Source organism: Aedes aegypti, chromosome 2 (assembly GCF_002204515.2).
Source record: "Aedes aegypti strain LVP_AGWG chromosome 2, AaegL5.0 Primary Assembly, whole genome shotgun sequence".
Lineage (NCBI taxonomy): Eukaryota > Metazoa > Arthropoda > Insecta > Diptera > Culicidae > Aedes > Aedes aegypti.
In genome coordinates this window covers 175,878,958-175,897,141 of record NC_035108.1, presented here as the reverse complement: position 1 = coordinate 175,897,141, position 18,184 = coordinate 175,878,958, and the positions used below count along the sequence as shown (strand labels likewise).

The following is an 18,184-nucleotide window of genomic DNA, read 5'->3' as shown; positions in this document are numbered from 1 at the left end:
CTCGTCGATATTGAATTTGATCTAAATTTAACAGATGTTCACTTAAGGATTTCGGAAGGGATTTTTTTGGAACAACATAACAAATTACCCGTCCATGCTTTAACAAAAATGTGAAATATGCTTCGGTGAAGTGAAATATGAATTGTAAATATTAAGCTTTGAATTAAGGCCATAGTTGTGAAAATTGCGCAAGCGGGGTAAAACCGACCACTGTTGACGGGGTAAGACCGCCACCCCTAATTTATACCAAATAACTGTATAAACCGTTTATGAATGTAAAATGAAATCAATTTTGTGAAAAATACAAGCCAAATTCACATATTTTTTCTAAAATATGGGTGTCTCAAGGTAATAATAAGTATATTTTTAAGTTTTTTGAAATAATTGACCCTAAAAATGATTCAATATCCACATTAATCAATGTAGAATTCATAAAACATTATACTTTTAGAATCACAGTGAACATATATATTTTTTTTTGCAAAATTGTGTACGAAAATCGTGGTGGTCGCTCTTACCCCGTGGGTGGGCGGTTTTACCCCGTCGCTAAAAATAATCGTGATAAGACATCGCTTTTATAAAGCTTCAAGAAATAAATATTTTTTTTTAGAAATACAACACCTGTGATATTTTTTGATCATGCCTAAGGCTTCAAAAAACGACATGCTGCGTCGAAAAAGGATTTATTGATTCTTGATTTTGACATATAAATTAAATTGCTTGGGCGAGCGGTCTTACCCCGTCTTCCCCTAGAATAATATGCTCAAACTTTAAAGAGTTCTTAGAAGACCTTAACTTGCACACGTTCTAGCCTGATTAAGAATACCAATAATATGATAATGATAATAAAAAAAATGATTTTTTTACGCAACACAGATTTTTACCGAGATTTTTGGAGGTAGACTAAGGATAAACAAGATTTTTTCGACCAAAAACACAGATATTAATTGAAAAATATGTGGCAACACTCATGCTTCGACATTAAATTCAAGATAAATCAAGTCTCGTGATAAGTATCATACAGGCAGTAATCGATATCTTTTAGTACTTGAAAATCATTCAGTTTTTGTAGCATTTGACGATGCCGGATGACAAAGAAAGATGATTAATTTTTACCGAATCAAAAACACCAGTCAAAAATGGCCAGACTGTGACTGGCACTGAGTGACTCAATTAAAATTATAAAGTAATTATCAAAAGAGAAATTCAACGAAGAGAAATCGATCAGATAAGCCCTTATGATAGTGCACGCGAGAATTGGTTTTGGAATACAAAATAATTAGTATATATCTTACAAAGTCAAAAGAATGACTTGATAAATTGCTTTTCTGTAGTCGTTTAAAGCTGTATAGAATTTTCTGATTTGAACTATAAAAATGGCTCCAATTTCTTAGAAGGTGTTTTGGTTTTGTGATTTGAGACCGAATTCAATTTCTACTGTAGCAAGGCTGTAATTGACAAATGAACTCTTAAAACTTTTATCAAATAATTATAATATAATAGATTGTTTGCAGGCAATTCAAACATGATGAAAACTCATCAATATTTAATATCTTGATATAAATTAATACCAATATACTCTTTACTTTTGCATTCGTTTTGCTTAACTGATTAACAGAACTTATGTTATTTCATTATCAAAGTTTCTCGAATATTATTTTGAAAGCGTTCAAAATTTGGACTAAGAGTGAGATTTCATAATTGACCTAGGTGTATGTGTAGGTGTCGATGAACGCTTCTATTTTTCTTATATACAGTAGTGAAACTGCCCCGCAAAACATTCAATTTGTTCGCCCTATGGGATGTGTTCTGCATATGTTTCAAATACTGAAAGCCATAAGATCCAATGACACCAATTCTCACGCTTCAACGATTAATTGGAATGCAGTTAAGTGTTTAAATAGGCCAAAAGTGGGTTTGAACACTTAACAATTTTATTTAATAGAAAATATATCTTTATATCTCAGCTCGGATAAGTGGTACTGGAAAGATGTAATAAAAATAATGGTGGATGGGAAATGCAGGAACGTTTATGATATAGACACCAAATGCATCGGACTTCTTTATTAAGTTACTGGGCCGCAGAACTTTTTATGATCCATTGGTTGTCGATTGTACAATCTACACTCTCAACATCTTCATTAGCTCATACGATACCTATAGAGCGCAATGAGAACAACGTCTTCATTAAGTGTTAATAAAAAGATTAATAAAATACCAATTCAGCCATCTCTTTGCCACGCCGCAAAGAAGACACCGACGCGCTCAGACTCCTGGTGCAGAGAAAGATTTCCCCCTTTTGGTCGCACAAGACAACGAAATTACATGTGACACACTTGGAAAACGTCTTTTTGGGTGGCGTTATTAGATCCGCTTCATAGGATAATTAATTAATTTTTAATTAAATCGGAAAATGATTGAGAATCAATAACTTCAGTATACATAAAACTTCAGGTTATTTGTAGTTAGTCATCCAAATTTCAGCCAATTCGGCGTACTAGAAGCTGAGATACAGATCCCAAAACTTGAGCATTTTGTATGGAAAAAACAGCATTTAATTACTAACTATCTAATCTATGCCCTGGGAAATAAATAAAAATATTGAAACAGTAAATATTGAAACATTCCGTGTGAAATGTGTCCCATAAAGAGTACAGTGTTCAGAATTTGATGCGGTCCGGAATTTGAATCAGAAAAGTATTGCTCCACAGCCTCTTCGGAGTATGTAATAGTATACTTATATTAGATAAACGCCCAAAGCTATTTTTATGAAATAGTTTTATCTATTGAATACTTGTGACCTAAAACCGACTCATACTCGCACACCAGACATTTTTGCTCTACATCTTGCCAACATTCTTCGCAGTATACTAGAAAACATGTAAAGCTCTGACACTCATTTAAATGAGCTGCACCTTTATAATCACATATACTACACGACCTTTTGTTTAAAATGCTTAACCAGCCACAACAAGCAGGAAAATATAATTTCAATTGGCCGAGAAAATCCAACTTTGAAGCATACTTAATTTCCCGGATGTGTTCTCTGAGCCTTTCCATCAGCAATCGTTGCAACTGCTTTCGCCTCTTGAGCATACGATTGTACAGGTATAGAATCCGCTGCTTCTCCCGTTTCGGGTAAAACCAAGCGCAAATCAAACGTCTGAATCTATTTATGTAAGCTTCATTCAGTACTAGAACTGCAACACCCAGCAGAAGTAAGTAGATTTTCACCAAGCTCCAAGTTTCCAATTTAGACGGCCGAGGCAAGCATTCTTCATTGGATGTTACCAGGTTCAGTCTAACCTGAGTTTTAAAACCTTCTACTGACCTTCTAACCATCATCGCTATGACTCCTGTTCCAGTGACGGTAACGTTCACATCGTGATGTCCTTCTTGTTTGAACTCCACTTTAGAATGCATGGATACAATGTCCAGCGTTTCGTAAAATAGTGTATCCAATAGAATGAAAACGGCTGCTGATATACCTTGAAGGAGGAGCGTCATAAGATGAAGGATAATTTTTCTAAGCTCGAGGCGAGTGCAAGCAGCTGATTCAAGATCAACTAAAAATGGTCGTTCAATTCTTCTTAAAGGCAAAATGTGTAGCTTTCCATATCGAGCTCTTCTTTGATCCACATGATTGAAGTAATCTGTTATGTAATGGTTTTCAAAGTCAATCTTTTTCAGATAGTTTTGGTGAAAGGATAACGCGTTCAGGGTAACTCTAAGAATCATAAACGCAAATATCTTTTCCAAAATATATACTGTTATGTCGAAGGATTCCTTCTTGCGTTCGAATTCTTTCTTAATTTCTTTACTTGTCTCCTTGGCAGTCCTATGGAATAGATTCAACAAAATAATTGTTGTATGAATTGATATTTATCACGTATAAACTTACAAATATCCTTCATGCTGTTCCATGTCAACGAATTCATACTGTATACTGACGTTCTTCAAGTCTCCTACCAAGCGTTCTCTTTCATTTTTCAGCTGACCATAATCTTGACCAAATTCTGAATCCACTACGCCATCTGGTGAGCATATTTCATCTTGATTTCCAAACATTTTACCAGCACCACACATCATATCAAGTTTCATAGGCCAACAAAGAAGATAGTTTACTAATATCGGGAGCTTCTCGTGGCAATCGTCGTACACCTTCTGGAACGTCTGCTCGCATCGGGTGATGCCTTTGCTCAACTGGGCTTCACAACGTTTCTTCAACTTTTTCACGTAATGTTCTCGATATTGTTCATAATCAGGGTTATTCGTTCCTCGTTTATGACGAACATTCGTTTCATTGTCAAAACCTTCGATTTCTTTTTCAATTGGCTCAATGATATCCACAATAACCACAAACTCATCTTTTACCTGTTCCAAATTATCTTTGCTTCCTAGCAGTGCATTTTGAAAGGGCTTCGCCATTAGCTCGAATCTAGTTTTGCTCAAGTTGTACGTTAGTACCGTGGAACATGTGAACACTCTTACAACTTCCCGTGCGTTCAAACTGATATTGTTGATTGGCCCAGTGAGAATGCATGTTAATACAATAGCTTTTAGCATACTTCGGCCAGCTTTTCCTAGAAAGCCCGTTAGACAAAGCAAGCTGTAGCAACGCATTTGAACTGACAACGCACAGCCATAACCTAGGTTATGAAAAATGTTCAATCCATGACAAAGCCAATGAAGCACATTTTAAGGGTACATACCAAGAATTAAAGCTATCACCAGACCCACAACAAACTGGAAATCAGATGACAATCCGAGGTTCAGCAGAACAAATCTCCAAAACAAACCACCCAAAAGTAAACCGTAAAAATAAAGTAGCAGACTTCGAACGACTTCGTTGGTGGGAGAACTGTCGGACCAGCAAAGATTGGCGCATTTTGGAAATCGCTGTTGGCAGCATTGTGTAAATTTGTAAAAATAAAGCTTAATGATCTTCATCTGTCCTTTCAAAAATCGGGCAGTTCACTTTTGTGTGTGATTCATAGGTTGCTAAGATTATAATCTGACAGCGAAAAAGCACACATGCCTTACTTCAGTAGAAGCATTAACCTAAGAATGCTAATGTCGCTGCTGTTCGTGTTACCAACATCTAGTTTGCCACGAACTGACAGCGTGAGTACCGGGCCTCAAAGTGTCAGATTAATTTTAAGAACCAAAACAACATCATGGTATAGAACAAACAATGAAAAACCATAATTTAAGGTAATAAAAATTGAAATCAGTTTTGTGACAACTACACCATTAGCGTTCTACTACTAATAATTCTATTCTTACTTCACGTTCCTTTTTCATAAGCTACCATAAGTATGAGAGTCAACCGGTGACAAGGGCTAGCACAGAAGTCTTTTTGAGAAATTGCGCCGATGGAAGTGAATGCTCGATTGATTAACATATAACAAATATTTTCTTTTTAAGTCAAATTTATTCTGGCATTATTAAGTCAAATTGAAGAAGAATAATCTGCCCATAACTATATATTTGAAACATTCGACAAAAGTAGGCATTGAGTAAATGGAATATCAAGTGTGCATTTTATGGCAGTATGCTGTCGTGAATCGCAAGTCAGTCCCATCTGCATTTTCGTCAAATTTGAGTTGAGTTCAGTTTTCAACATATTTTCCAATGCTCTTTCAGCTCCACTCATAAGATAATATGGAAAAAATAGCAAGTCAAATTGTCCCATAATGAAAAGTAACCGCATATCAGTCCCACTACAGATTTCCACCCTGTGTAACACAAAAAAGAACCGTGTTTTGATCATCTCTATATTTTTCTCAAAAAGATATTGAAGTGAAAAGCAAATTGTGACAGTTTCATTAAGATCTGATCATGTTTCAATCCTCTGGGATTTTTTGAATATTCGTAAGGAAAACGAGTTTGGAAACTTCACAGTCCATTTTCTCAATGCCTACTTTTTACAGATGGGACTGACTTGCGATTCACGGCAGTATGGGACGAAACTAAAATTTCTTAAAACTACCAAGAACTTAATTGTGCTTATTTGAGGCTTAAATTATGTACAGCTAATATTGCATATTGGATGAACAGTTAGAAAATAATTCTGATAGAAATTTCATTGCTATCACATTATGAGGTTCATGTATAATCTTAATGTGAATGTTATGCGGTTTCAATTACCAATGGGACAAAACAACTCTCCATGGTAATAACTCGAAATTGTCGAATGTGACAAATATGCAGTTATGAGCAGTATTAATCTGCTTCATTTTGACTTAATAAGGCCAGAATAAATTGGAAGTTTCCTCGGAATTTGGCAAAATTCGCACATCCAACCAATCGTCTTCAAACATTCAGGGAGTAAAACGAAATATATATGAATTCTTAACTGGTAGAGTAAAGTGGGGCAAAAGTTCGAGTGGGGTAAGAGTTTCTTTTTAAGATTTCTAGCTCAATTCAAAACAAATATTATAAATGTCATGGTGGTTTGAATGCTATTCAAGTAAGAGACTTTCAATCCAAATATCACAAAAATTGATTGAGATTTGGAAAAGTTATGGCTATTTGTTGTTTTTCGACGTGAATATTGTAATTTTTGGTTAAACTTTCGTTTGAAGATAAAATCTTTTTCAATATTTTATGTAAGGGCGTTTCTAGGCCTATCATAAGATTGCTTTGAGGTGTATTAGTTTTTGCATAAATGCTTGAAAACAATTTTTGGCCCATAGTGGGGCAAAAGTTCGAATCAGCGGGGCAAAAGTTAGACCCATGTATAAAATCACGGAAAACTTTGCAAATTGCCTAAAATCCACATATTATCTTCAAATTTAGTTAAATTTGTCTGATCGTGCGAAATCTGTCACCAAAAATTTACATTTCTACTTAGTTTTGCGAAAAACTGTTATTTTTGAGTATATTACAATTAACCCGGTTTTGGGCAATTTTTTGATGAAAATTTAGTGTGTATTTTTCGTCAAACTTAGGTATACGGCTGGTGTAAATTATGCCTGTCATAAAAGGATCGATATTTTGTGTTTTAGCTAGCGAACTTTTGCCCCACACTAGATTCGAACTCTTGCTCCACCGGTGGGGAAAAAGTTCGAATAAGACAATCAATTTTGAAACTGTTATAACTAAAAATGGGTAAATATTTTGACACAAGTTTGTTCAGCAAAATTATAGCCAATATGTTGAAGGTTCACTGTATGGTATTTGTTTTGTTTTAACTGCTATTGTTTTCCTGGAAACTTTGATTATACCACTAAGGTCGAACTTTTGCCCCACCTTACTCTAACCAACTCAGTTATTGGGTCACCAAGTGGCTCGGTAGCTTAGTTGGTAAAGCGCTCGTTTAGCATACAAGAGTCCTGGGTTCAAATCTGCGAGAAACGGCTAGCTCGTAGGTTGGGTTTTTGGCTCTCAGGGTCGCTTATTTACCTGCTCAAGAGACTCACAAAGGGCTGAAGTGCTTATGTATTTTAGCTGAAGTGGACATAACATAGGAGATTTGACGCTCAAGCACAGGAAAATAGCCCATGAAATAAGGAAAGTAGAAGTGGCGTACATTTTACTTATTTATTTTTTCGTTCATGATAGAGTTAGGGTTAGTTTAAGGGTTAGTTGAGTATTGCGGCCGATAGATGACGGTGGGCCCAAAGACAAATTAAAGACCCCCATGTCCCTTGCAGTTACCCAAAATTTTATGGCTCATAAGGTAATCTAGAATGCCGTTCAAAGTGTACTGCGACCAAATGCAGTACTAGAAGTGGTACCCAATCTGAGCCCGAGTGGGACGGACCTGGTGGGGCCCTTTGTGGACATGCGAAGGGGAGTTGGAGCTCCGGATGACATACCTGGCAGCTGCAGTGTTCTGGAGGGTTTAACACGCCGCTACAGATTTCAGCGGCACTTCCAACGACGGTCTTAGACTGGTTCACAGTTGGATGGATTGCACCCGACGCCGTGATAACTACGACCTTTCCTTGACGACCTTGCCGACTAATCCGGTTATGGCCACAAGGATGCTCAGATGGACAGGTCGGGTCAGATGTTGATGGCTTGGTCGCTCCGGTTGGAGGGTACAGCGAGTTGGCTAGAAGGTGTTCGGGACACACGTGGCTCTTCCAGGGCGGGTTTCAGACACCGCGTCTACCAGGCAAGAGAGATGGGTAGCAGCCGTCGCTTTTGGCCGGATCTCGTTGGGCGGGTTATCTGACGCTGGGGCACACGTGGTTCCTCCGGGACTGGGTCTGACTGCGCGCCCGCCAGCACAAGGGATGATCCTTCGACGTCGCTTTCCGCAAGGTATAGTTGATGTTACAACCACGCCGGGAATTTCCTTAATTCTGGCTCTTTGCACGAGGGAGTCCCTTCACAGATCTTCGGACTAACTTTTTACTTTTCACCTCATTTTTCCGTTACTTTAGAGAGTCTTTGATGTCCTGCATCTTTGCAGGATTGTTGTCCGGTAGTCTTGCAACATGCCTTGCCCAGCACACCCTTCCGGCTTTCACCACCCTCTGGATACTGGGTTCGCCATAAAGCCTAGCGAGCTACAGCCTAGCCACAAACCGTTCTCCTGCACACCGCCAAAGATGATCCTAAGCACCCTTCGTTCGAACACTCCAAGTGCTTGCAGGTCCTCTTTCAGCGTGATCCATGCTTCATGTTCATAGAAGACCAGGTACTTTTGGTGCGGGGGTGAATCTTTCTCGACCGCAGCTTCTTCTGGAGCCCATAGTAGGCTTGACTTCCACTGATTATGCGTCTCCGTATTTCACGGTCGTTAACAAGGATCCGAGTTAGACGAACTCATCAACCACCTCAAAAGTATCCCCGTCTATCGTAACACTGCTTCCTAGGCGGGCTTTGTCGCGCTCGGTTCCGCATATCAGCATGTACTTTGTTTTTGACGCATTCACCACCAGGCCGACTTTTGCTGCTTCGCGTTTCAGGCGGGTGTACAGGTCTGCCACCGTTCCAAATGTTCTGCCGACAATATCCATGTCAGGGTTTTTCAACCGGTGCTCCGCGGTGTTATACGTCGATATACACTCGTGAGCTGCTTCGCGATGTGAACTTTTCCACCACTGAGCTAATTTTCTACTGAAGTTTCCCCATTAGCGTAACTTGAATTCAAATCTAGAGGGGGCTTGACCCATTCGATCACAAATATATCTAAAGAGAGGCGCATACTTGGCGTGAGCGAATTAATTTTCTAGGGGGGCTTCAACTTTTCTAGGGGGGGCTAAGACCCCCCTAGACCCCCCCCCCCCCGTATTTACGCCAATGAGTTTCCCACAGGATCATAGCCGAATTCTTGCATTAAGGCGCAATGTTTGGATTTGTCTGTCAAGTATATCTGTTGATTACCTCTGAGATCTTTGGCAGCTTTCCACTTATATTGTGAACAGGATCCATTGATATTTTTGGAGCTTAAGGTGCAAGTAAAAATGAAGCAAATGTCAAAAATGAAAAAGCAGTTTTTGCCCTTGAAATCAACAAACCGGGAAAAATAAGAACACACAGCATTTTTATTTTAAAAATAAAACAGCTCTGTGTTTTTATTTTTTTCGATTTTTTTTTATTTTAACGGCGAAAACTGCTTTTTCACTTTTGACATTTGTTTCAATTTTACTTGGGCCTTAATGAGATTATTCGCGAAAATCTCACAAGATATACCTATTCCAGTCATTCAGTTTGGTATTCAAATTGTTCATTTGAGTTACCGTAATTTCGGGTGAAATTGATCATTTTTCACGTCTCTTTTCTATAATGTTCACAATGCCAAACAACTAAATACAAGAATAATGAAACATGTGTGTAGGTGGTGGACGAGATTCTGTCATCGTTCTTAACCTTAGATGGATTGAAACAGGGTGACGCTCTTTCTACCTTGTTGTTTAACATAGTGCTCGAAGGTGCTATCAGGAGAGCCGATGTGCAGAGAAGCGGTGCCATTATCACACATTCTCATATGCTCCCTGGCTTTGTGGACGATATCGACATCATCGGAATTAACCGTCGGGCAGTGAAAGAGGCGTTCGTGCCTCTCAAGAGGGAGACAGCGAAAATCGTACTCACCATCAACACCACAAAAGCAAAGTACATGGTAGCTGGTGGTCAACGTAGGTCCGGACGAGCTCCGTAGTCAGCAGATGACTTCTTTCAAATGTAAACGTAGCTTGCAAATGAAAACGAAATCATAGTTATACAAGACAATAATCCTTCCGATTGTCCTATATAAATCCAGGTCATTGAAGGAAGTCGACGGGAGAGCTTTCGGGGTGTGTGAACGTGAAGCGCTGCTAACAATACTCGGCGGTAATAAGAAAACGGCATCTGGCGGCGTCGCAAGAATCACGAGTTGTACCAAGTGGAAAAAGAGGTGTTAAGCGCATAAAACACGGCAGGCTGCGTTGGGCTGGTCACATTGCCCGTATGCCGGAAAAACTACGAGCGAAGATAATATTCAACAGAGAACCCGGATGAGGCCGCCGATTTCGTGGTAGGCCGCGCACACGATGGCTTTTTGCAGGTGAGGAGGACTTAAGGGCACTTAACATTCAGGGCGACGGGAAGCGATTGCCCCGATGGTCTCGAGCCCAGTGGAGATGACTCATCCATTCAGCGCAGATTCAGAGTAGCGAATTGTAGCCCATTTAGTATCAAGTATATTGCCCATAACTGCATATTTTTAACATTCAACAGGCATCGAGTAAATCGAGGAAGACACAAAAATTTAGAAAAATTGCCAAGATTTCAAAAATTCTTATTTGAGGCTGAAATTTTGTACAGCTAATATCACATACAGACGGGTCTCCTATTAAACGCATTCCTATAACGTGCACTCCTATTACGCTCACTCCTATAAGACACACCAGAACGTTATAGGAGACCCAGGGCTTATGGGATTTCATCACTTTGGGGGTGTCGTTGAATATCTCGTATGCCAAAAGAGATAGCACAGTACTGTCCTCGGCGAAGTTTCAGTGCTAAGTACGATCTACCTTTAGGAGTTGAGGATCATCCTTTTAGTTGAGAACTTGGCCGGTAGGGGCGCTTTTTCTGATTTGCACTATATGAACCATGAGGGATAAGAATGCAAAATTTTGTAACATATGATATCTCTGAATCCTGATGTTTTGGAAGGTTGGTGTCTTCGGAAGAGTTGTTCAGTAGCTCAAGGGCTGACATGTGGTGGTTATTCTAATACGGAATTACGTCACCAGGTGGCGCTAGTGAGCATGGAATTTTTGTTTTGCGCATAGCTCAGTAGCCTGACCACTTAGAAAGATGGCGTCTTCGGCAAAGTTGCTCTGTATCACAAGGGCTAACATTATTTGAGCCGAAAGTTTCGAAATTTCGCCACTAGGCGGCACTAGTGAGCAAAGAATTTTTGTTTCGCGGATAGCTCAGTAGCCTGACCACTTAGAACGATAGCGTCTTCGGCAAAGTTGAGCTGAAAGTTTCGAAATTTTGCCACTAGGCGACGCTAGTGAGCAAAGAATTTTTGTTTTGCGCATAGCTCAGTAGCCTGACCACTTAGAACGATGGCGTCTTCGGCAAAGTTGCTCTGTATCACAAGGGCTAACATTATTTGAGCCGAAAGTTTCGAAATTTTGCCACTAGGCGGCGCTAGTGAGCAAAGAATTTTTGTTTTGCGCATAGCTCAGTAGCCTGACCACTTAGAAAGATGGCGTCTTCGGCAAAGTTGCTCTGTATCACAAGGGCTAAAATTATTTGAGCCGAAAGTTTCGAAATTTCGCCACTAGGCGGCACTAGTGAGTAAAGAATTTTTGTTTCGCGGATAGCTCAGTAGCCTGACCACTTAGAACGATAGCGTCTTCGGCAAAGTTGAGCTGAAAGTTTCGAAATTTTGCCACTAGGCGGCGCTAGTGAGCAAAGAATTTTTGTTTTGCGCATAGCTCAGTAGCCTGACCACTTAGAACGATGGCGTCTTCGGCAAAGTTGCTCTGTATCACAAGGGCTAACATTATTTGAGCCGAAATTTTCGAAATTTTGCCACTAGGCGGCGCTAGTGAGCAAAGAATTTTTGTTTCACGGATAGCTCAGTAGCCGGACCACTTAGAATGATGGCGTCTTCGGCAAAGTCGCTCAGTATCACAAGGGCTAACATTATGTGAACCGGAAGTTCCGAAATTTTGCCAGTAGGCGGCGCTAGTGAGCAAAGAATTTTTGTTTTGCGTATAGCTCAGTAGCCGGACCACTTAGAACGATGGCGTCGTCTTCGGCAATGTTGCTCAGTATCACAAGGGCTAACATTATTTGAGCCGAAAGTTTCGAAATTTTGCCACTAGGCGGCACTAATGAACAAAGAAGAACGGCGAAGACGCCGTCTTTCTAAGTGATCAAGCTACTGAACTATCCGCGAAACAAAAATTCTTTGCTCACTAGCGCCGCCTAATGGCAAAATTTCGAAACTTTCGGCTCAAATAATGTTAGCCCTTGTGGTACTGAGCAACATTGCCGAAGACGACGCCATCGTTCTAAGTGGTCAGGCTACTGAGCTATACGCAAAACAAAAATTCATTGCTCACTAGCGCCGCCTACTGGCAAAATTTCGGAACTTCCGGTTCACATAATGTTAGCCCTTGTGATACTGAGCGACTTTGCCGAAGACGCCATCATTCTAAGTGGTCAGGCTACTGAGCTATCCGTGAAACAAAAATTCTTTGCTCACTAGCGCCGCCTAGTGGCAAAATTTCGAAAATTTCGGCTCAAATAATGTTAGCCCTTGTGATACTGAGCAACTTTGTCGAAGACGCCATGTTTCTAAGTGATCAGGCTACTGAGCTATCCGAGAAACAAAAATTCTTAGCTCACTAACGCCGCCTAGTGGCAAAATTTCGAAACTTTCGGCTCAAATAATGTTAGCCCTTGTGATACTGAGCAACTTTGCCGAAGACGCCATCTTTCTAAGTGGTCAGGCAACTGAGCTATGCGCAAAACAAAAATTCAATGCCTACTAGCGCCGCCTGGTGGCGTAATTCCGTATCAGAATGACCACCGCATGTCAGCCCTTTAGCTACCGAACAACTCTTCCGAAGACACTAACCTTCCAAAACATCAGGATCTAGAGATATCATATGTTACAAAACTGTGCATTCTTATCCCTCATGGTTCATATAGTGCAAATCAAAAAAAGGATGATCCTCAACTCCTAAAGGTAGATCGTACTTAGCACTGAAACTTCGCCGAAGACAGTACTGTGCTATCTCTTTTAGCATACGAGATATTCAACGACACCCCCAAAGTGATGAAATCCCATAAGCCCTGGGTCTCCTATAACGCCGATTCCTATTACGCCCCCCAACCATGTGTCTAATAGGAGACCTGACTGTATTGGGTGAATAGTCAGGAAATAATTCTGATACAAGCTTACATTACACGGCGCATGTATAATCTTAATGTGACTGTTATGCGGTTACAATTACCAATATGACAACACAACTTGCAGGATTTTATTTTATATTAACACAGGTAAGGTCGGTAGTCATGATCTGTTTTACAAATCAAAGTATTTTTCAATTCCTTTTGGGGCCCTCAAACAACTGTGCACCATTTGAGCAGATCAGCTTCTACTTCTTCTATTTCTTTTTCTTTCTTCTTCTTTGCTTATTTTTACTTCACATTGTTGTGCGTCTCGTTGCAATCGATTGTATGCGTAATTATTTGGTAAACTATGTTTTTTAGAACATTGTTAGTTAGCCAAAAAAAGCATAACACAAATAATGCTTAATTATAACCGAACAACTCTGTCAAAGGAAATTAGATGCTAAAGTGACTCTGAAGAGTAATAACTCTTGAAGCGTTGATAGTTCAATAGGTTTGCTGTTAATAACTTTTACTGCCAACACTGTTGAGCACCAAAACTTATCAAATTGTTTGTATTTTATGGCATACTTTGCTATTGTATACATTTTAATAACCTTTCAACAACTGAAACTTACATACCAGTTCAAAAAAGTGAAGAATTCAACCGAATTTCTTCGAATCTTTTGGATACTGCAATCTGGAATAAAATGTCATATCTAGCATATTTCTAACACTTCCACTCTGTGAAGGTTTATACTTTGTTCAATAGACATTGTAGCACCTCTTTCTTTGGCAAGTTTGTATCTCACTACAACCTAGAAACTGCTTGGTATTTGCTCGGCCGGAAATTTACAGTTTTCCATGACCAAACTTTCGAATTATAACAATTTTCCAATTCGGTAGAAAAGGGCAAGATTTTGAATTTGAAAACAAGTTTGTGAAACTACGCAATATGAAAAATTTGCGAATCCTCTTACTAGGTTTGTGTTTAAAGTACTGTAAATTTTCTGGTCAGTAAAATACAAGTTATTTTTGAGCTGTCGTGATACTTCAAATAATTGACCATTTTGTATGAAAGCAGGGTAATGCTTACTATATTTTGTTCAGTATTTTTTTATTTGTCCAGTACTGTGCAGTACTAACTTTTCTGGTATATTCATCATCATTTGCAGGCAACTATAAGGACCTGAGGTGTACCAGTTAAAAACTTTAACTTATCACATTAAAACCCGAAAGCAAAATGGTCAGAAAACTTACATCAGAATTATGTTTTACATCAGAAATAATGAGAATTACCCTCAGTAGAAAATTCACGGTTTTTCAAGCACAACATTTTTAGACATTATGAATATCTTTTTTTTTTTGTAAAAAGGCACTATTTGAAATATTCTGAAAACAATCAATTTTATGAAAAAAAAATCATGTTCACAGGTGGCATCCGAACCGACGATTCTTGTAAGCTAGACGAGAGCTTTACCAACTAAGTTACCAAAGCACTTGATGATCTTCTTACTCAGAAGGTTACTGAATGATGTTATTGTACTAACTTATTTGTATAACCAAATTGAATGATTCTCTGTAGGGTGCTCTACATGAGTCTGTTCATAATTTATATCATTCTGCCTTGAATTTATTTTGCCTTAGGTATCCCTTAACTACTTTTAAATATCAAGGATATTCTCTTTTAACCCTTCACTCCATAGAATGGAGCAGTGAAAAGACACTTTCCATTTTTTCTGTTTGAAACCCAAGATTGTTTCGCTGAGATCTGAAAAATTAAATCATTATCTGCACGCGTGTTGTAATTTGCCATTTTGCGACGACAAATGATGAAAATTAGCAAAGACAGGCTCTGAAGAGGTTGCTAGACAGCCGTATACCGTGGCTTTAAAGGAAGTCGGCGATGATTCAACGATGAATGGAGATATGTATTCGTTAGACTAGCCCAGTCCCAGAAGTGATTAATGGCTTTATGCTAGCAACCATTCGTCGGATGCGAACAAGACTCATACATATCTACGAGATTCAATGCCTTATGGATTGACACGACTATTGTTGTGGGTTAATGACTTAATTACCATAACTGGGAGAAACGGCCAAGTCTGCTGGTGTGTGCGGGTTGAATCACCCTTTGCAAGACTTCGACTTCGTTCTGGGAACAAACTGCACGTCGCATCAACAAGATGTATTGTCATCAGAAGTTGTAACTTCTGTTAGTTGAAGAAGCTTCTGCATTGGTTGACTTCGACGTGTGGACTTATGGCGAGTGCGAAAATGTTGTTTTACACTATCATTACAAACGCATAAGTGTACTGTTATGAATGATTTTCTTCTCCTAGGAGAGATATGCTTGCTTACCCAAGGTGAACGCTGGTCAATGATATACAATGGTATCCCGATGTCATGTTGAAAGTCGGATGGGAACTTTTAGAGTACTTGAAGCGTATTTATTGATTGATCGTCTTCTTTTTGGATTTACGTCTTCAATTAGGATAGATGTTATTTTTCACCATTCTCTATCTTTATAAACAGTTTCATAATTATTAACTTACGTTTTTTTTTGCCAAAGTTGCTATTTTTACATGCATAATATGCAGCTCGCGCATATCGTGTGACAGATATGATGATATGATACATAATATACAAGGTAATCTGTGAAGTTTTATTATAGAAAAGATCCTCGAGTATCCCAAAATCGAAGCTAGAGTATTTCAGAACGGCCATATTAGTTCTCAAACAGCGGGAAATAAACTAATAAAATCATCATCAATTTACGCAAATAGGACTATCACATATTACTCGGGATATCATATCGGCATCTCTTAGGCGTTGCACTGATTATTTCCCACATACAGTGAGAGGCAAAATAAAGTGCCCACCTTACCAGTTTTCGAATTTCTCTCATTGATTTGGTTCAAATTAAAGTTAACACACCTAAATCTTTTGTGATATTTTATTTTTGATGTTCTTTTAAAGTTGCACTTACGAAATTTTGATTAAAAAAAGAATTTTACTTAAAGAAAAAGAAAATCAATTTGTATTGAAAAAAAAGTAGTGACAAAAATAAGTGCCCACTTCCTTCTTGGCCCCAGAAAAGATGATTTAAGAAAAATAAAAAGCAATTTAATAGTTAATGTGTCCTCCTTTGGCCTTAAGGACTTGCTGGAGGCTCTTCGGCATGCTTTTCACCAGGTTTTGTAGGTGTTGTGGATCTAGTTCTTCCCAGGCGCGCTCCAAGGCTTCAAAATAATTATTTTTGTTGGTAACACCAGTTTTTTCAACCCTAGCATCGAGAATCGCCCACAAATTCTCGATGGGGTTGAGGTCTGGGCTTTGTGGAGGCCATTCCAGCGGTTTAATCCGACAAGACCGGAAGAAAGACTTGGTCTTCTTTCCAGTATGCTTCGGGTCGTTGTTCTAGAGAAATATGAATTTCTCTTCAAGGCCCGTCTGGATCAGCGAAACCTCCAGATTTTCCAGCAAGATGTTAATGTAGGAATCTGCCGTCATTATTCCGTCGATTTTCACGACGCTTCCTACTCCACTCCATGAAAAACACCCCCAGACCATCACATTTCATCACATCACACTTCCATGCGTCACCGTTCCTTGGATGTGGCGCTCCTGAAGCTCGAGCTGTCTAACCGAGAGCGGCGGGCTCGTGTGTGATGCAGAGCACCACATCCAAGGAACGGTGAAGCATGGAGGAGGAAATGTGATGGTCTGGGGGTGTTTTTCATGGAGTGGAGTAGAAAACCTCGTGAAAATCGACGGAATAATGATGGCAGATTCCTACATTAACATCTTGCTGGAAAATCTGGAGGTTTCGCTGATCCAGACGGGCCTTGAAGAGAAATTCATATTTCTCTAGAACAACGACCCGAAGCATACTGGAAAGAAGACCAAGTCTTTTTTCCGGTCTTGTCGGATTAAACCGCTGGAATGGCCTCCACAAAGCCCAGACCTCAACCCCATCGAGAATTTGTGGGCGATTCTCGATGCCAGGGTTGAAAAAACTGGTGTTACCAACAAAAATAATTATTTTGAAGCCTTGGAGCGCGCCTGGGAAGAACTAGATCCACAACACCTACAAAACCTGGTGAAAAGCATGCCGAAGAGCCTCCAGCAAGTCCTTAAGGCCAAAGGAGGACACATTAACTATTAAATTGCTTTTTATTTTTCTTAAATCATCTTTTCTGGGGCCAAGAAGGAAGTGGGCACTTATTTTTGTCACTACTTTTTTTTCAATACAAATTGATTTTCTTTTTCTTTAAGTAAAATTCTTTTTTTTATCAAAATTTCGTAAGTGCAACTTTAAAAGAACATCAAAAATAAAATATCACAAAAGATTTAGGTGTGTTAACTTTAATTTGAACCAAATCAATGAGAGAAATTCGAAAACTGGTAAGGTGGGCACTTTATTTTGCCTCTCACTGTATTAGTGACCGTCAGTTATTCTTAAGAAAATCGTCCGGAAAGCTTTCTGCTGGTGAAGCATTGCGTAAAAATACATCCAGACCAGACGGTGAAGTCTGTTCTGTATCCCATTAAGTCGCTCCAACTCGCAATGGTAAAGAATTGGAAGGGAGCAAAAAATAAAAGAACTCACTGGAAACTGATGCGCAAGTCTGCACTGACCGTTTCCGCACGATGAACAGGTATCTTAATTTACATTTATAAACAGAAAGATCGCGCTGCTGATATGGGATCACCGACCACACCGCATTTGGAGTTTCAGCTTTGCTTTGACAGACAAGGAGCGTTGATGGAGGTTAGAATGAGGCAGATATCAACGAGAGGATAGTGCTGGGGAAGTCTGGTGTATGCGGAAAAACTGTAGAACGGTTGTTTCTTTCTATTTGTGGAACAGATAAAA

The 18,184-nt window shown here is 39.3% G+C and overlaps 2 protein-coding genes across 3 annotated transcripts in view; both read right to left on the bottom strand.

The window, feature by feature from the left end:
- The window catches only part of LOC5577977, a 305,412-nt gene that overhangs the window by 158,294 nt on the left and 128,934 nt on the right, over nucleotides 1–18,184 (bottom strand). The window lies entirely within an intron of this gene.
- LOC5574339 (DC-STAMP domain-containing protein 1) lies at nucleotides 2,668–4,965 on the bottom strand. The gene is made up of 3 exons (XM_001661323.2): nucleotides 4,713–4,965; nucleotides 3,902–4,649; nucleotides 2,668–3,838 (listed from the first exon to the last, which is right to left on the bottom strand). Exons 1-3 carry the CDS (start codon nucleotides 4,948–4,950, stop codon nucleotides 2,767–2,769), a joined length of 2,058 nt encoding a protein of 685 aa, XP_001661373.2. The 5' UTR covers nucleotides 4,951–4,965; the 3' UTR covers nucleotides 2,668–2,766.